The sequence below is a fragment of the Macaca mulatta genome, chromosome 7 (assembly GCF_049350105.2).
Source record: "Macaca mulatta isolate MMU2019108-1 chromosome 7, T2T-MMU8v2.0, whole genome shotgun sequence".
In the NCBI taxonomy this organism is placed as follows: domain Eukaryota; kingdom Metazoa; phylum Chordata; class Mammalia; order Primates; family Cercopithecidae; genus Macaca; species Macaca mulatta.
In genome coordinates this window covers 97,365,111-97,383,845 of record NC_133412.1, presented here as the reverse complement: position 1 = coordinate 97,383,845, position 18,735 = coordinate 97,365,111, and the positions used below count along the sequence as shown (strand labels likewise).

The 18,735-nt window shown below is 53.0% G+C and overlaps 1 protein-coding gene and 1 long non-coding RNA gene across 3 annotated transcripts; one reads left to right on the top strand and one right to left on the bottom strand.

Annotated features, from left to right (window-relative positions):
- Nucleotides 1-651: 651 nt before the first annotated feature.
- Nucleotides 652-15,119, top strand: TGM1 (transglutaminase 1). 2 transcript variants are annotated; one of them, XM_028851457.2, is made up of 15 exons: nt 652-766; nt 1,504-1,827; nt 1,977-2,165; nt 3,146-3,394; nt 3,785-3,903; nt 4,032-4,139; nt 4,587-4,761; nt 5,163-5,301; nt 5,443-5,546; nt 7,860-7,948; nt 8,425-8,578; nt 8,689-8,970; nt 9,118-9,278; nt 9,653-9,789; nt 14,714-15,119. In XM_028851457.2, the coding sequence occupies exons 2-15, from the start codon at nt 1,506-1,508 to the stop codon at nt 14,940-14,942; spliced, it is 2,457 nt and encodes an 818-aa protein (XP_028707290.2). In that variant the 5' UTR covers nt 652-766; nt 1,504-1,505; the 3' UTR covers nt 14,943-15,119. The 2 variants fall into 2 exon arrangements, with proteins under 2 accessions (XP_028707290.2, XP_077796897.1); XM_077940771.1 differs by lacking the exon at nt 1,977-2,165.
- Nucleotides 14,170-17,544, bottom strand: LOC144330197 (uncharacterized). Its single transcript, XR_013396155.1, has 2 exons — nt 17,284-17,544; nt 14,170-16,749 (listed from the first exon to the last, which is right to left on the bottom strand). It is a non-coding gene; the product is annotated as an uncharacterized LOC144330197 (long non-coding RNA).
- Between the last annotated feature and the right edge of the window lie 1,191 nt (nt 17,545-18,735).

Genomic DNA, 18,735 nt, shown 5'->3' with positions numbered 1-18,735 from the left:
GGGGGTCTCAGTTCCCACCCAAGCCTGAGTGGAAAGGCCTAAGCCTCCCCCAACTCCCCAGGCTACAGTGGGGGTGGGGGACGTGAAATGAGATTGCTCCTACTCTGATCTCCCTAATCCCAAACTTGAGGGGCAGCTCACTCATGCCTGGGGCTGTAGAGCAGCTGAGAAAGAAGGGACAGACTTGGGGGTGCGGGGAGTCAGAATATCTGGTAGAGCCAGCAGGTCAGGGGTTAGCTGGCTGAGCCAGTCTGAGGGCCTCTCTGCTGATGTCACCAGTCTGCAACCTGGGATCCCCGGACCTCCCTGGGCCAGTTTCATAGGGCTGAGCCTGGCTTGGGCTTCATGGAGCTCAGTAGCAGGAGCCCGTGAGAGCAGAGGTAGGCAGCCTGAGCTTGGGACCAGAAGGTCGGCCAGACAGGGCTGTGGGTAGAAGGACCTGCCTGCCCCGCTGCCCTTGCAGCTTCTTCATCCGGGAGAAGGGGCTCCTCACATGCCCAGTCTGGCAGGAATCAGGCTGGTGCCAGGGGCCATCACACAGGTGGATCACACCAAAGCCCAGCCTAAGCCCAGACCTCACGCGTGCTCCCTCCCTAGCATCTTCTCCCCATTTCCCACTCAGAGGCCTCGCCTCTTCCCTCCACCCCTCACAGCAGTTTGGCCCCTCCTTCCCATATAAGTCACTTACCAGGCTTGTCCCATCCATCCTGACCTGTTCCATCTCAGCCCCGGGACTCAGTGCTGCGGTTGCCAACACTGCTGCCAGGTGAGGGGCCACCACGGGCACTGTGGTGCTGAGCCCAGGCGGCCCACACTATCGGAGGCAGTGCCGGGATCCAGCACGGTGGGGTGTGGGCCAGCTGTGTACCTGTCAGCCCCAGCCAGGCTGTTCCCCAACACCAAGGCTCTGCTTTCCCTGGACTGGGCACAGCTCCGGGCACCTGCCATGCTCTACCCCTTCTGGCAGCCCCAAGTGGGGTCTTCCTTGACTTGGGAATGCCAAGGACCCCAGGCCCCGGGGCCACCTGTCTGTCTTGTGAAGAACCTTGAGTTGGGGAATTTCTGCTAACAAATGAGTTCTAGAAGCTGTCAGCATTGTGCACCTCTACACTGCGGAGCCAGCAGGTGGAGGGACCAGGCCCAGGGATGCTGGAGCACTCTGATGTGTGTGCAGCTGGGTCTTGAGGCTGTGACGAGTGTCCATGCAGGGAACTATGTGGATTTCCTGGGATGGATCCTTGAGTGGGTTTTTTCATTGGGCAGTTGGATGTGGTTTGGTGGAAGTGAGGGGAAGGCTTTTCTCTGCAGTGTGAGAAGCTTCTCTGGGTGAGTCTGAATGGTCTTCGGGGAGGGTCTCTGGATGTTTCTGGAGAATCTCTGGGCCAAGGTGGGATTGTCTCGGTCATCAGGCGGGGACCGAATCAGCTGTCTGGATGGAGGGTTTCTGGGTCAGCTGGCTGGGGCTACCTGGGTTAAGGAGCCACCCCCGCCTCTTCCTAACAGGCATGATGGACGGGCCACGTTCCGACGTTGGCCGTTGGGGTGGCAACCCCTTGCAGCCCCCTACCACGCCTTCTCCAGAGCCAGAGCCAGAGCCAGACAGACGCTTTCGCAGAGGAGGAGGAGGCCGTTCCTTCTGGGCTCGCTGCTGTGGCTGCTGTTCATGCCGAAATGTGGCAGATGATGACTGGGGACCTGAACCCTCTGACTCCAGGGGTCGAGGGTCCAGCTCTGGGACTCGAAGACCTGGCTCCCGGGGCTCAGACTCCCGCCAGCCTGTCTCCCGGGGCAGCGGTGTCAATGCAGCTGGAGATGGCACCATCCGAGGTGAGGCCAGTCTGTCCTCCTCAGCTGAGAGCTGAAAGGCTTTAATGGGACCAGAGACTCATCCTGGCATTTCTGGGGGGATAGGATGCTAATGATGAGGGCCTGGGCTCCCCATGGGGCTTCACTGACCCAGAGCTGTGCCCTTGCAGAGGGCATGCTAGTAGTGACCGGTGTGGACTTGCTGAGCTCGCGCTCGGACCAGAACCGCCAAGAGCACCACACAGACGAGTATGAATACGATGAGCTGATAGTACGTCGCGGGCAGCCTTTCCGCATGCTTCTCCTCCTGTCCCGGACCTATGAATCCTCTGATCGCATCACCCTTGAGTTACTCATTGGTCAGTGGGGCTTGGAGTGGGAAGGGTGAAGGCCCTATGTTTGGTGGGGAGAGGCTGGCATTAGAGTCAGAGAGGTCTTTAGGCTCCTCCCTGTCCCACTCCTCACCTCTGCCAGATAAGGCAGGTGCAAGTGTGTGGTTGTGCCCCTGGGGGTGGGTCTCAGAGAGGATCTTGGTGTTTCAGTTTTTCCCAAGCGCATCCTCCTCAAGCCTCCTGGGGCATCGGTCTCAGAGTACTCCTCTTCAGGGCCTGCCTCAGTGCCTCCTTTGGCATTGCTGCTCTGTCCTTTCTGCGTCTGTTCTCATTCCCCAGGATGTGGCTGGTTCTCTCTCTCTCCCTCTCTCCTTCCACGTCCCCCATCTCTGCCAATTTTGTCTCCCTCTGTCTCTGCCCCTCTGTCCCCGTGACCCAGGGCAGGTGCCTCCCTCACCGCGTTGCTTGATGGAGCTTGACTTCTCAGGCTGGTGATTATGCTGCTGCCTGGGGCAGGCGACTCCTTTTACCCTTTGATTAGGGCCTAACCTTGCCCACCTCACCCTCTAATTTCCCAGGAACCCCTACCACCTTCACCAGGGATGCCTTGGGCTCTAGAACCTGCAGCCCAGGGAGCAGGCAGGGTTGGCCTTCAGGATCAGGACTGCCCTTTCATACAGGGCAGGTGGATCTGCCCCTCCAGCCCAGGCACTGTGACAGGCAGGCAGAAGGTGACAAGAGCCCTCATCTCTCCTCCCCACCTCAGAGTTCAGTGTTAGGGGAACAGGTTTGGGATGTTAGACTGTAGCCCTGCCCTAACATGTGGGCAAGCATTGGGTGGGGACAGAGCTGCTCTGAGGGAGATTGTCAGAGAATAAGACGATGGCCCAATGTAGGGACATACACAGTGGCTCATATACATTTTGGGTGGGGCTGGGAGAAGTCCCAGGTTCCATCCCCTCTCCTCAGGGAGGCCTCACCAGCTAATTGTTGATTTCCTACTCTAGGAAACAACCCCGAGGTGGGCAAGGGCACGCACGTGATCATCCCAGTGGGCAAGGGGGGCAGTGGAGGCTGGAAAGCCCAGGTGACCAAGGCCAGTGGGCAGACTCTGAACCTACGGGTCCACACTTCCCCCAATGCCATCATCGGCAAGTTTCAGTTCACAGTCCGCACACAGTCAGACGCTGGGGAGTTCCAGTTGCCCTTTGACCCCCGCAACGAGATCTACATCCTCTTCAACCCCTGGTGCCCAGGTGAGCAGCTGGGGTCTGGAGCAGAGGGTAGATGGGAGGGAAGGACAGGGAAGGGCTTCCTGCCCTCGGATGCGGCAGGGTGCCTAGGTGCCTCACCCCAGGAGAAGCCAGCCTCCCATTGAGCAGATGAGAGGACCGAGGCCTGGTGCAGAAAGGTGGCCAGCCCAGTGTCACACAGCCAGCCACACCTCTCCTGGCGAAGGCCCCTGGCAAAGGCCAATCTCCTCTACCATCTCTCATGCTACCCCATTCTCCTGCGGCAGTCCTGTCAGGCTAGGGGCATCCCCGCATTTTCTTCTGTGGACATGAGTCCTGCAGAACTGGCCAGGAGTAGGTGAGGCCCAGGGAGAGAACTGGAGGGAACCAGTTTTGTGTGTTCTGGGGACACAGAGGACATTGTGTACGTGGACCATGAGGATTGGCGGCAGGAGTATGTGCTTAATGAGTCTGGGAGAATTTACTACGGGACCGAAGCACAGATTGGCGAGCGGACCTGGAACTATGGCCAGGTATGATGCAGCTGGCCAGGGTCACATGCACCCAGGGGAGCTGGGGTGAGTGTGGGGGCTGGGGTATTGGAGCGGGGTGCTGGCCTAGGGTTCAGGCTCTCACCTCTGCCCTCCATCCCTCCTTCCAGTTTGACCACGGGGTGCTGGATGCCTGCCTATACATCCTGGACCGGCGGGGGATGCCATATGGAGGCCGTGGAGACCCAGTCAGTGTCTCCCGGGTCATCTCTGCCATGGTGAGCACCCTCATGTCTCTGAGTCCTACTGTGTGTTTGCCTGCTGCCTCGCCACACCTCCACCCTCATCCTGCCCTTTCTGGATTCCTTGAGGACCCCCAGCCCTGTCCCTGCCCTTGCAAAGGATACTTCAGGAAGGGGTATCCCTTCTCTTCTCTCCCTTGCCTGCCCCGCAGCCCGCCTTTCCTGGCTCCTGTCCCAGCTCCTGTGGAATGCAGGGCCAAACCCAAAACTTGGCACACCCAGGATTCACATTCTTGTGTCAGAGCCTGGGTGGGAGGGGGGCAGGTGGCTCAGGAAAGGGCTGGATGGAGCTCAGGCTGATGTCTGGATCCTGAGGCATTTAGGGGTAAGGGGTGGTTGCAGGGTCAGGGCTGGGCTAAGGACCACATGGCAGGTCCTGAGCCCCTCCTCCACCTCAGCCCCGTCTCATCCTGTCCTGGGCAGGTGAACTCCCTGGATGACAATGGAGTCCTGATTGGGAACTGGTCTGGTGATTACTCCCGAGGCACCAACCCATCAGCGTGGGTGGGCAGCGTGGAGATCCTGCTTAGCTACCTACGCACCGGCTATTCCGTCCCATATGGCCAGTGCTGGGTCTTTGCTGGCGTGACCACTACAGGTAGTGGAGGGACTGGGACAGGAGTGGCACGGGCCCTACAGGGAGAAGGGAGGAAAGCCAGGCTTATCCAGCCCTGCTCAGCTGTGGCTACAGTGCAGGGTGCAGGCGGGGGTGGATGATAGGCTGGTCTTAATTATCATTAATTAGTGTTAACAACAGACAGAGGCCTAAGGGAAAGGAGGGAGAAGGGACAGGCAGGGACTGAGCCAGGCAGGTGGCCTAGCTTCCCCTGACCCCAAGTGCTCTGTAGCCCGAAGGCCTTCTGGCCCCAGCGACCCTGACCCTGGCAGTCTATGCCCAGCTTGGCAATCCGGGTTGCCCTTCTGCCCCTGATATTCCTGACACGATGCCTCACTTGCCCCCAACCCGTGCCTTGAACCCCAACCTTCACTCCGCCACAGTGCTGCGCTGCCTGGGTCTGGCCACCCGTACTGTCACCAACTTCAACTCCGCCCATGACACAGACACATCTCTTACCATGGACATCTACTTCGATGAGAACATGAAGCCCCTAGAGCACCTGAACCATGATTCTGTCTGGTGAGCTGGGGTGGACTGCCCATCTGTGCTGAAGAATGGTGACCTGAGCTTTGGAGGTGGAGGGTGGGCAGGGGAGGCTGGGGAAACCGTGGACTCCTGACCCTGGGGCTCAGACCCAGCGCCTCCTCCATGTCCATCCAGGAACTTCCACGTGTGGAACGACTGCTGGATGAAGAGGCCAGATCTTCCCTCGGGCTTTGATGGGTGGCAGGTGGTGGATGCCACACCCCAGGAGACTAGCAGTGGTGAGCTGGGCCCCCCCACTTCCCACCATGCCCCTGCTCATCTCCCCCACCTGAGTAACACAGTCCAGAGTGTCAGTGCTGGGCTGGGCTGGAGAGCTAAGCCCTGTAACCCCATGGCTTCTCAAACGGGTTTATCAGATGAACCACCATGTGGACGTTAGTTTATTTTTACCTTTCTGTATAACGCTCTATTTGCCTAAATTTTACTTATTTATAATGGTTTATTTTATTTATAATGGTTAATATACAAGGGAGGTTCAAAATTCAAAGCTGTAAGAGTATTCGGAGAAAGAGAATTCATATCCACTATTCTTACTTGCTTTTTAACTTACATATCCTGGAGATAATTAATTGAAGGACCCTTTTAAAGTCATTTTGATAAGTAATAATACATGCTTGGAAGGAAAAAAAGTGTGGAATTGAAGAACACAAAATGTAAAGGTTCCCTATTCTCTCTCAGGAGGTATTTGGGGTTTTTTTCAAAAATATTTTTAAAGTAAATTTCTAGGTTCTACCCCAAACGTGATACATTAGACTTTCTAAGGATAGATGCTAACAATGTATATTTTTGAAAGTTCTTCTGGTGATTCTGACGATCGACCAGACTTGGGACCCACTCCAAAGGGTGACCAGAGAGATGGAGTGACGTCCTCTGGGGCACAGAGTGGTAGGTCAGCAACAGAACAAGTCCAGTCCTTTTAAACACATACTCTCGCTTTCACCAAGTTCCTTCCTGTCTGTTCCATTGCTCACTGTGAATTATATATACAGTATAGAAAAAAGTCAGGGCTCAGATAGGTTCAAAGAAGAAAATAGCCCTTATGACCCTGCCTTAATACATGATTACTATTGATACAACCCACGGGTCTCTTTTCTGTGTCCACATACATGTGTTTCTGCAGAAATTAGAACTACCATACACTGTTCTCAAACACACCCCCACCCCTTCCTACCGTGATACTCCAGCCGCAGGCCACGAGGCCTGCCCTGCCAGTTGCCTTCTGTCCAGCCTCTCCCTTACTCACCCCAGGTCAGAGAGTCCTCCCTAGCCTACATTCCTCCCCTGGCCTCTTCCCAACGCCCTCCCTCTCACTCAGATATGTGAACACAGCCCCCTGAGCGGTGCAACCCAGTGATGCCTGTGATGCTGAAACAGCCTGGCCCGGACACTGGCAGATCTGAGCTCTGGCCTCCAACTCTGGGAAGTGGTGGGGTGGACATCAGGCAGGGGGCTCGGGGCCAGCAAGACTGGGGCTTGATCCCAGCCTGATCACTTCTCAGATGCATGCGCTTGGGCAAGCACCTCGCACTTTACGGCTTTGGGGTTTGGATGTAATTTGGGAATAATAGATACCACATAGGGTGATTGGGAGGATTAAATGAGAAATTCTCTATCTGAAGGGACCAGCAGCATGCCAGAAGCGTAGTAGCTACTCAGAAAGTCTTAGCTCCTTTCATTCTCCCTGCACCTCCTGTCTTGTGAGATCCTGGCATGCACTTCGCCTTGCTGTTTCCCCGTCTGTAAAGGAGGTGTAGTGTTAGGTGTTGTCTAAGATTCTTTCCTGTTGGATGGTACTCACTTCCCGCTCTGTCCTCTCCTGCCAGGCCTCCTCCTGTCAGCCTATCTCTTCTAGGCAGCCTCCTGAGTATGATAAGAGCAGACTCTATTTCCCACCAGCTCCCCCCAGTAGAGAGGGCAGCAGGCTGCAGAGCTGAGGGTTGTTCCGCATCTCTCTGAAATGGTGGTGGCGGTGGTGTCACTATTCACCCCCCACAAGCGAATAGTGACAAGGTGTACTGGCAGTGGCAGGACGATGGCAGCTTCAAGATTGTGTATGTGGAGGAGAAGGCCATCAGCACACTCATTGTCACAAAGGCCATGAGGCAGGGCCGCTGTAGACTCTGGGTTGGTTACGATAAAGAATAGGAGGTCCTGTCCTCTGGGGGTCACAGACGGTGGACATCCAGTGTCATTCAGCCATGAAAGAGTGTGTCAAGGACTTGGTTATCAGGCAGGCTGGTCTGCACATCTGTACCTTGCCCCCGTCCTCCAGCAGAGCAGCCTGGGCTGAGGAAAGCGAATTGACAGCCAAATGGAGCCACTCTCTCTTTGTTTTCCATACCTGTGTTGCACTGGCTGTCAACTGACCCCCAAGTGTTTGAGTGAGGGCTGATGGCCTTGTTCCAGAGGCCACCAGGCAGTGGAACCAGGCCTGAGTGGCTGGGGCTGGGGCCCTGTGTGGACCCCACCCAGGATCTGAAGGTCCCTCTCTGCCTTCTCAGATCTCTCGCCTTTGTCCCACCTCACTCTAGGCATCTTCTGCTGTGGCCCCTGCTCCGTGGAGTCCATCAAGAATGGCCTGGTCTACATGAAGTATGACACGCCTTTCATTTTTGCTGAGGTGAGGGCTGGACTGCAGGTGCCTTCTTGGGCTTCAGTCGTGGGTTCTCTGGTCCCGACTTCACCGCTGACTGACCAGCTGTGCGACCCTGGGCAAGTCACTCATTATACAAGTCAGTTTCCTCACCTGTAAAAGGGGATAATCAAGGCTGCCTTGCTGCTTGTACTCAGGATCAAAAGAGATAATGGGTATGAAACTGCTTTACTAGTCGTAAAATCAGCCAATGAGCGTGAAGAATTACTGTTATTATTGCCAAAGTGCTCTGAGAGGAGCTTCCCAGACCAGCTTCTTCCCTGCGCTCTGGCCTCATCTGGCTCGTCTTGGAAAGTCTCCCCTTGGGCTCTGCCAGGAAGCTCCCACCCTTGGGACCAAGCCCTGTTCCATAGCTCCTAGGATCAGGGGAAGGAGGCCGGGAGTCAGGCCACCCTCAGACCCTCTGGCTCACTCATTCCTGTTCACCCCGACCCCTCCCACAGGTGAATAGTGACAAGGTGTACTGGCAGCGGCAGGACGATGGCAGCTTCAAGATTGTGTATGTGGAGGAGAAGGCCATCGGCACACTCATTGTCACAAAGGCCATCGGCTCCAACATGCGTGAGGACATCACCTACCTCTATAAGCACCCAGAAGGTACCATTCCCCCAACCCAGCCAGCTCTGGGCCCCATGACAAGTGTTCCTGTCAAGTGCTCGCCCACCCAAGTGGGAATTGGAACCTCACCCTTGACCTTCAACCCCCAGGCTCAGACGCAGAGCGGAAGGCAGTAGAGACAGCAGCAGCCCACGGCAGCAAACCCAATGTGTACGCCAACCGGGGCTCAGCGGAGGATGTGGCCATGCAGGTGGAGGCACAGGACGCGGTGATGGGGCAGGATCTGATGGTCTCCGTCATGCTGACCAATCACAGCAGCAGCCGCCGCACAGTAAAACTGCACCTTTACCTCTCAGTCACCTTCTATACTGGTGTCACTGGGACCATCTTCAAGGAGACCAAGAAGGAAGTGGAGCTGGCACCAGGGGCCTGTAAGTGCTCCTTACCCAGCCCTGCCCCCTGGATGGCTGGGCACCTCAGGGCTGTGGACATGGAGACCCCAGGAGCAGTGGGGAGTCCCTGGGGGAAGCCGGATGTGGGGAAGCAGGCCTCAGTGACGCCATGCCTCTTCTCCCCAGCGGACCGTGTGACCATGCCAGTGGCCTACAAGGAATACCGGCCCCACCTTGTGGACCAGGGGGCCATGCTGCTGAACGTCTCAGGCCATGTCAAGGAGAGCGGGCAGGTGCTGGCCAAGCAGCACACCTTCCGTCTGCGTACCCCAGACCTCTCCCTCACGGTGAATGCAGTTTGCTGGGGCATGAGGGGTGGTCAGAGAGTGAAGGCCAGGGGATAAGGACATCAGAGGCGGGCGCTAAGCCAGGAGCAGGCTGGCCTGATAAGCCTTTGTAGGAGAAGGTCAAGGACTGGCTCTGGGGCCTCAGTTTCCTCGTCTGTAGCATGGGATCTTATGTCTCTGGTTCTGTGACAGTCTTTGTTGGGGAATAGGCTGGAGTTTCTTCTCTGACTTCTGGGGAGTCTTCTCTCAGGAGGATAAATGTGGGGCACGGGGAGGTTTTGCTTCTAAGCAGATTCCCCTCTCTGGTGCAGTGTACGGTCCCGTGTGTTTGACCAGGGTCTCTGACATGGGGGATGGGCCTCTTTTTCTCTCAGTTACTGGGAGCGGCAGTGGTTGGCCAGGAGTGTGAAGTACAGATTGTCTTCAAGAACCCCCTTCCCGTCACCCTCACCAATGTCGTCTTCCGACTCGAGGGCTCTGGGTTACAGAGGCCCAAGATCCTCAATGTTGGGTAAGTCTTGCCTCTCCTCCTGCCCCTGCTGCCACTCTGGCCTTCCCCACAGGCTGCCCTGGTTCCCAGCTTTGCTTCCTCTCTGTCTGGACAAGTATGTTCTGTCAGGACCCAAACAAGCAGGTTGGGGCCAGCTAGCAATACCTCCCTACCCAGCTCAGTCCCACCAGCCTTTAGGGAGACCTCCTGGGCACCTGGTGCTGTGCTGTGCTGTGTCCTTGCCCTGCCTCACTAATTAGGGAGCAAAAGCCCCACATAGGAATCGTTAGTAACTCATTGCTAATATTTGCCTAGTACTGAAGAACTGACCAGGCACTTTCAGGAATATGATCTTTGGACACAAAAACTCTTTAAAGTACATTAGAAGGCCAGGTGTGCTGGCTCACGCCTGTAATCCCAGCACTTTGGGAGGCCGAGGCAGGCAGATCGCTTGAGGTCAGGAGTTCGAGACCAGCCTGGCCATCAAGGTAAAATTCAATCTCTACTAAAGTAAAAAAATTAGCCATGTTTGGTGGCAGGCACCTGTAATCCCAGCTACTTGGGAGGCTGAGGCAGGAGAACCGCTTGGACCCAGGAAGTATAGGTTGCAGTGAGCTGAGATTGAGCCACCGCACTCCAGCCTGGGTGATAGAAGCAGACTCCATGTCAAAAAACAAAAACAAAAACAAAAACACATTAAAGATCATCATATGATTAAAAGCAAAGTTTTGGGCTGGGTGTGGTGGCTCACATCTGTAATCCCAGCACTTTGGCAGGCCAAGGTAAGTGGATCACTTGAGCCCAGGAGTTGAAGACCAGCTTGGGCAACATGGTGAAACCCTGTTTCTACAAAAAAGTTTTAAAAACTTAACCAGTGTGGTGGTGTGCGCCTGTTGTCCCAGCTACTTGGGAGTCTAAGGTGGGAGGATCACCTGAGCCTGAGGAGGTTGAGGCTGAAGTGAGCCATGTTTGTGCTACTGCACTCCAGACTGGGCGACAGAGTGAGACCGTGTGTCTCTGTTTCTCTCTCTGTCTCTCTTACACACACACACACACACACACAAGCAAAGTTTTGGAACCCTAAGGATATGGGTTCAGGTCCCAGCTCTAGCACTTACTGGCTATATGCCCTTGGGCAAGCGGTTTCTCTCCTTCAAGCCTCAGTGTTCTCGTCTGTAAAGCAGGGATAGCAATAGCCCCTGAACCGAGGGTTGTTTAGTGCATTGCTTGGCACAAAGTTAGTGCTCCATTGGTAGTTATTATTTTTATTATTGCCATTATCACCCCCACTTCCAGATGGAGAAGCTGGCGGTCACGTCTCACGTGGTCTCACAGCTCATAAGGGGCAAACTCTGCTCTACCCACTGTGGTGCAAACCATGCACAGGCTCTCAAGCTCATTGCTTGTTTTGTGCCATGAGGGCCAAGTAGCAATTCCAGAGGAGAGAATCCCATCCCTCAGGCCCTTACCCAGCCGTCTGGGTCTGATCCTGGGCTGGGCAAGCCCCTGGGTGCAGTGAGGGCACACACATGCTGCGTTCCTGGGCCTGTGGCTGTCATCTTTGATACAGACTCACATGTGCTGCCCTGTCCCTCCCTAGGAAAAGCACAGAGGGAAAGCAGAGCAGGCCAGAGCCTGGCCTTCTAGATCAGCCTTCTGGGACAGGGGCAGGCTTTGCCTTCAGACAGACAGCTCCTGAGAAAGAACAATGGCTTGGGGTGGGGAAACTGAGGGGAGGAAGCAGAGGACCCCGTGCCCACCCCTCCCTCGCAGCAATCCTGGTGGTGGCCGCCACCTTTGCCGTGAGGCCAAAGTGGAGAAGGCAGCTATGTTGATCTTTGCCCCAGCCTGGGCCCCTGGGAATGCTATGATGTGTCACAAAGGAGGGCTTTCCTCATGTCACCCTACCAGGGTCTCTGGCAGCTCAGTGAACAGAGCCTGAACCCTCCGGATAGCCTGCTTTGCTCGTCTTGCCGGGCAGACATCTCTTACTCACACCCCCACATGGTGGGGAGGGGGAGCTTCCTCATCCTAAGGCATCCTCAGAGGTGGACTTGCCTCAGCAGCCCCACCAGGCCTTTGCCTCTTGGCCCTGCTTGGAAGTAAGGAAAGGGCCACTGTGCTGAGTGTTGGGGGACCTGTTCCCTGTCTTTACCTGTAGAGTTTGTGTGAGTCTACCTACAGCAAAAGATAGGGTTGGACGATGGTTTCTTAAGGCAGATCCTCCCTGGACAGTCTGTGGCTCCTTAGCTGCTGTGAGCCCAGAACAGAGCCTCCAGTACAACTGGGATCCTCCAGGGGGACATCTCTGAGCTGTTGGTTCAGATAAATAAGATTCCAAGATGGGTGTACTTTGCCTCTCATTTGCACATCAAAGGCTGTGGCATGGAACCCCATTATAGCATAAGGTGTGCCACCCCAGTGTGGTGACTGGCCACTTAATAAACATTCCAGAACTCACTCCTCCAGATGGCTGTTGTCACCACCAAAAGCAGTCACCAGGGAGGCTGGAAGTCTGTTCCAAACCCTTCCTGGGAATTTCCCTCAGAGTCTGAGTCATACTCTCTAGAATGTCCTCAGAGTGGTCAATCTGCCTTCTTAGGAGTAGATTTGACTTTGCGGAGAGACCTGAAGTCATCAAGAGCTAAGACTAATTAATAAGATAAGCGAACAGGTGGGTAACTGCCCTTTTCCATCAGAACCGAGGCATGCTGTGGAAGGAAGGACAGGCTGACTGTTGCGTCACTGAGCACACGTGTGTGTGCATATGGTTTAAATGGCTCTGAAGAAGAGTCCAGGAGGAGTTTTAAAAATGTTTCAAGCCTAGGCAATATGATTGAACAAGTACACAATTGGACAATGCTCATTTCGATGTCTAAGTTCTGGTATCCTTGTCGGGGAGTTGGTTTCATGACCCACACTCAGTTTCAGGAACATCCCAGCTTTAGCAGATGGCTTGTACTCGGCTTCAACTCACAAAAGAGGTGTGGTAAAGTCCCCAACTCACAGTGAGACCAGGGGAGGGAGAGATCTTGACATTTCCACCTAGAAAACAGTTTCTCTTGAAAATAATCAGTTATTGCAATGTAAAGGTTATTTTCTGAAATATTACAGTTCAATTATGGTATAAATAGACTTCTGAGGGCTGGTCTGAGCTTGCACAACCTTGAATCTTGTATCTATGAAAAAGTTAGTAAAAATTAAGAATGCAAATTTGTAAGCAGTCAGGACATAGCCTAGCCATTAAGTTATAGACTTAATTTATAGACTTCCTATCATACTACATTCAATTATATATCCCTGCCTCCCTCCTTCAGGGAGCTCAGAAGCACCTTCAGGATAATCAGATCCCACTCCTCCTTTTACTTTCACTTCCATTTTATGACCCGGAAAGTGAGGAACAGAGAAGTTAAATAGCTTCTCCTAAGCCTCACAGTTAACAAGTGGTAGAAAAGGGAGTAGAGTGGTTACGGGAAACCCCTCAGAACCAGGCTCCAAGACAAATGCTTTGCCCTGAAAAGAACTCATCCTTGGAGTTAGGGATGTTGGCTCATTCTCTTAGAGGATAACAGTGACTGCACAGGTTCTGTGTCTGGAAAGGGTCCCCAACAGCAGGCTTGGGTTGAATAGGGCACCAGAGGTAAGGTTTAGGCAAAGGCAGGAAAGACAAATTCCCACAGGCACGAGCAAATGCAATATAAATGTAATCATGTTCAGTGTATAAAATGAAACGTTCAGATTGCTGGAGGAGCTCAGAGAAGGGTGAGGTTCCTTTTCCTAGAGGCAAGAGGTGCTCAGGGGAGCCATCACTGAGGAAGTGGTGTGCCAGGCCTTGGAGGAAAAGTAGGCCTTCACAAGGACGCCCAGGGTGGGGAGGCAGAGCTGGGTGCTCATTCCACACAAGGCGAAGACTGCAAAGCATGACTGTGGAGCTGAGTCTGGGGAAGACGGCATTCAGTAGGGCTGCTCAGCAGGAGGAATGGTGGGGGATGATGAGGCTGTGCAAGTAGCAGGGGCTGAGTCAGACTGAGCCTGTGTGTCAGGTTAGAGGGCCAGGATCTCATGCCACAAGCACCAAAGGAGCACTAAATTCTTGAAGGATTTAGTTCACCTCTGAGTGGTTAGCAGAACAGAATACAAAAGTGGGATGGTAGGCAAGGAGTCCCATTAGAGGACAAGTGAAATCATGATTCCCAGGGGAGGTCTAGGAATCAATTTTTCAGAGGCCCATGTGGAAAGAAGAAAATGAAAACACGTGTGTGTGGGGGGGGGGGGCGTTGTCCATCTGCCTCTCTGTCTCTCTCTCTCAGACACACACACACACACACACACACACACACACACACACGGGTTTATGTCCATTTAAAGATGTCTGTTGTCTGTTCTTGGGGAGGATTTTCCTTTTTTTCCGAAGATAACATCCTTTTAATGTTTTTGTGTGTGAAAATGCTCTTTTGTTCTTTGGAACGATGATCATAGCAGAGAATAATTTCTTTTCTTCAACCTATGCTCTTGTCAAAACAAAGTATTTGGAAATATTGTGTTGGGCCCCCAAAGTCTCATTTTGAAGTTTTCTTGGTTTTGGAGACCCCAGGTGAGATGAGGATGTTCTGTCTGGGGCAGGAGCAGCGGTGATAGAGGGCATGGCATGAGAGGCCCCTGCGGTGGCATCAGCAGTCTTTGTCCAGGTGGATGTGGGAGTAGGGAGGAAGGAGTCCCAGACAATGGGGAGAGTTTCAGCACAGGCAGCTGGTGGGTGGCTGCTGAGCTGGCTATGCAGAGGCGCCCTGGGGCTCCTGGTCTTGGGTGTGGAAATTTCAGGTAAGCCTGAAATTGTCTGAATGGGTCCACCTCCTGCTTCTTCCTCCTGACTGCCCTCGATCAGCTCTTACTCCCCACTCCAACCCCAATTACTCCAGGCCCATGACCTTGTCTCTGCCCACAGGGACATCGGAGGCAATGAAACAGTGACACTGCGCCAGACGTTTGTGCCTGTGCGACCAGGCCCCCGCCAGCTCATTGCCAGCTTGGACAGCCCACAGCTCTCCCAGGTGCACGGTGTCATCCAGGTGGATGTGGCCCCAGCCCCTGGGGACAGGGGCTTCTTCTCAGACGCTGGAGGTGACAGTCACTTGGGAGAGACCATCCCTATGGCATCTCGAGGTGGAGCTTAGCCCTGTGCCAGGAGCAATCAGACTGGAGTCAGATGAGCAAGGACACTGCCCCAAGATGGGGGCACACTACAGAGCAGCTCCCTAGGAGCTCAGGTGGGGAGTCCAGGGCTCCTGGAGAGGGAGTCAGTCTTCATTTGCACTAGGGGCACAGATGCTAATAAACTGTTTTTTAATGAAGCTGCTGCTCTGTCCATCTTTCAGTCCATGCCACACCAAGATGGATGGAACCATGGTCTGTCCCAGGGCTGCACATGGCCTTTCTATATCATCCACTGACAGGGGCTGGTGTCCCTCACCAGAGAGAGGGAAGCACAAGGGAAGTTGAGGCTCAGAGAGACAGAGTCGATATTCTTTGTATAACTCTCTTCTACCTGGAAATTTTCTTGTAGGTGAGTTTTAGAGGATTTTGGCTTTGGTTTGAATGAAACTGTTCCTTTACCTCAGGGTTTTTCAAGTGTACTGTCTAGACCACCTCTATTACAATCACTGAAATGTTTATTAATAATCCAGATATATGAGCCCTAGCATAGACTTCATGTGTCAGAATCCCTGTGGCAGAGGCCCAGAACAGACTCACCAAGAGTTTGACTCCTGTGTATACTAAAGATCAAGAACAATGTCCTTTCATTTTTCTTTTCAGCTGTTCTTTTTTCTGCATTCCCACTGCCTACGTTCTTCTTGGGCCAGCAGTAGCCATGAGATCATGTACCTGATATTCTGGTCCTGAACGCATGTCTTCTTGAACCTTTAAGTTTAGAAGGCTTTCAAGACAAAGGGCTCATGGGGTAGGAAAAAGAGAGCTAAAATTGAGCTGTTCCTACTAGCTATAAACACATGAACAAGGTGCATACCTTGAGGCATCAGTCGTGTAACATGCACAAGAAGAAACAAGCCCTTCCCTTAAGGTGCTCCTGTCCAGTGGGAGTGGCAGATATGTAAACATTCTAAATACAGTAAATGCGTATATCACACTTACCGGGAGCCAGGCTCCAAGCACTTTATATTTATGAATTCATTTAATCCTTACAACAACCTTACGAGATACGTTCTGCATGGTAGTAGAGGGATGTTCAGGATGCCGAGGGGCCCAGAGAACTGTGATTCTGCCTGGGCTGATACAGAAAGGCTTCATGAAGGTGATTACCAGATGACCCATGAAAGATGAGAAAAAGTCAAGTCCAAGAGGCAGAGGACAGAGGAATCACCTACCACGTGTAAAGCACAGACATGCGAGACAACACAGCATATTTGGGAAATGCAGACAGCTGGATGAGGACTGGCATATGGGTACATGATGAGTACAAAGTGGCAAGGGATGTGCTTGAAGAGGTAAGCTTGGGCCAGTTCATTAAAAATCCTTTTGCCATATTTAGGAGTTTGGACTTCCTTCTGAAAGTAAGGGGGAGCTTTCAATTAGGGATGATATGATCAGTTTTGCATTTCACATGATTCACAATGAAAGCAACATAGAAAAGAAATTAGAAGGGTTGGGCTGGAGGTAGGAAGACTAGAGTCCTCTTGGGATGAGAGACAGGAGAACCTGAATTAGGGTAGAAGTAGTATCAATGGGAAAAAAAGGGCGGGGGGTGGGTTTGAAGGTTGTATAGGAAATAAAACTGATGAGACTTGGTAATAGATTGAATTTGGAGAGGAGGGAGGACAGAGATAAGGGTGGTGCCTGCATTTCTGACTCATGGGTGCCATGAACAGAGGTTGACATGCATAGAAATTCGAAGCCCAGGAGGAAGACCATATTATAAAAGGGAAGATAGGCTGGGCCCGGTGGCTAACGCCTATAATCCCAGCACTTTGGGAGGCCAAGGCAGGCGAATCACAAGGTCAGGAGTTCGAGAGCAGCCTGGCCAATATAGTGAAACCCCGTCTCTACTAAAAATACAAAAAAAAAAAAAAAAAAAGTCAGGCATGGTGGCACATGCCTGTAATCCCAGCTACTTGAGAGGCTGAGACAGGAGAATTGCTTGAACCCAGGAGGTGGAGGTTTTAGTCTGGCCTGTAACAAGCTTGGGAGTCCTTGGGACTCCTGTCCTCACAAGAAAAATGCTGAACAAATTGAAAGTTAATAACTCTTGTTGGATCTATCAGAGAATTGAGGGCACAGGGCAAACTCCTGCCCCTAAAACTGGAGAGACAAAAAAGCAGATACAGAGAATCACAACTTAACAGCAGAAGCCCAAAAACAGAAACTTCTGGGGAGCCAGTACCAGGGTAGGAAAACTTAAAGTGTAATTGACTCATAGCTGGAGGCTTAGGGTGGACAAATTTGTGAGCTAAAAACTCTATAGTGGCCGGGCATGGTGGCTTATGCTTGTAATCCCAGCACTTTGTGAGGCTGAGGCACGCAAATCACTGAGCCCAAGGGTTCAAGACCAGCTTGGGCAACATGGCAAACCCCGATCTCTACAAAAAAGACTTTTAATAGCCGGGTGTGGTGGCACATACCTGTAATGCCAGCTACTGGGGAGGCTGAGGTGGATCACCTGAGCCTGGGGAGGTTGAGGCTGCAGTAAGCCGAGATCACAACACTGCACTCCAGCCTGGGCTACAGAGTGAGATTGTCTCAAAAAAAAAAAAAAAAAAAAAGGCCGGGCGCGGTGGCTCACGCCTGTAATCCCAGCACTTTGGGAGGCTGAGACGGGCGGATCACGAGGTCAGGAGATCGAGACCATCCTGGCTAACACGGTGAAACCCCGTCCCTACTAAAAAAAAAAAAAAAAAAAAAATACAAAAAAACTAGCCGGGTGCCGTGGCAGGCGCCTGTAGTCCCAGCTACTCGGGAGGCTGAGGCAGGAGAATGGCGTAAACCTGGGAGGTGGAGCTTGCAGTGAGCTGAGATCCGGCCACTGCACTCTGGCCTGGGAGATAGAGCGAGACTCCATCTCAAAAAAAAAAAAAAAAAATCTAGGGGTCCCATTCCCATTCTTAGGGGGACCCTACCCTTTTTTTGGTTTTTGTTTTTTATTTTTTGTTTCTTGTTTTTGTTTTACCCAGGCTGGAATGCAGTGGTGCAATCACAGCTCACTGCAGCCTCCAACTCCTGGGCTCAAGCAATCCTCCTGCCTCAGCCCAAGTAGCTAGGACTACAGGTGTCTTTAGCCCATGCCTGGCTTTTTTTTTTTTTTTTTTGAGATGGAGTCTCGCTCTGTCACCAGGCAGATCGTGCAGTGGTGCGATCTCGGCTCACTGCAACCTCCGCCTCCCAGGTTCAAGTGATTCTCCTGCCTCAGCCTCCTGAGTACCTGGGATTACAGATGCGCGCCACCATGCCCAGCTAATTTTTGTATTTTTAGTAGAGACGGAGTTTCACCATGTTGGCCAGGATGGTCTTGATTTCTTGACCTTGTGACCCACCCACCTCAGCCTCCCGAAGTGCTGGGATTACAGGTGTGAGCCACTGTGTCCGGTCGCCTGGCTAGCTTTTAGATTTTTTTTATTTGTAGAGACAAGGTCTCACTAAGTTTCCCCGACTGGTCTTGAACTCCTAGCCTCAAGCAATCCTAGGTGTGAGCCATGGCACATGGCCACAAGTTTTACCAGGATCCCACAGTGAAAACTGGAGAACCCCCCGCCCCACCCCACCCCATCCCCACCTCCTGCCCCGTGATTCTGGCAGAGGGGAAGAGGAAAGTAGCCATTTTGAAATACATCCATTGCATTCATTCTCACTCTGTTGCCCAGGCTGGAGTGCAGTTCATTGCAACCAGGCTGGATTACAGCTCACTGCAACCTCAACCTCCTGGGCTCAGGCAATCCTCCTACATCAGCCTCCTGAGTA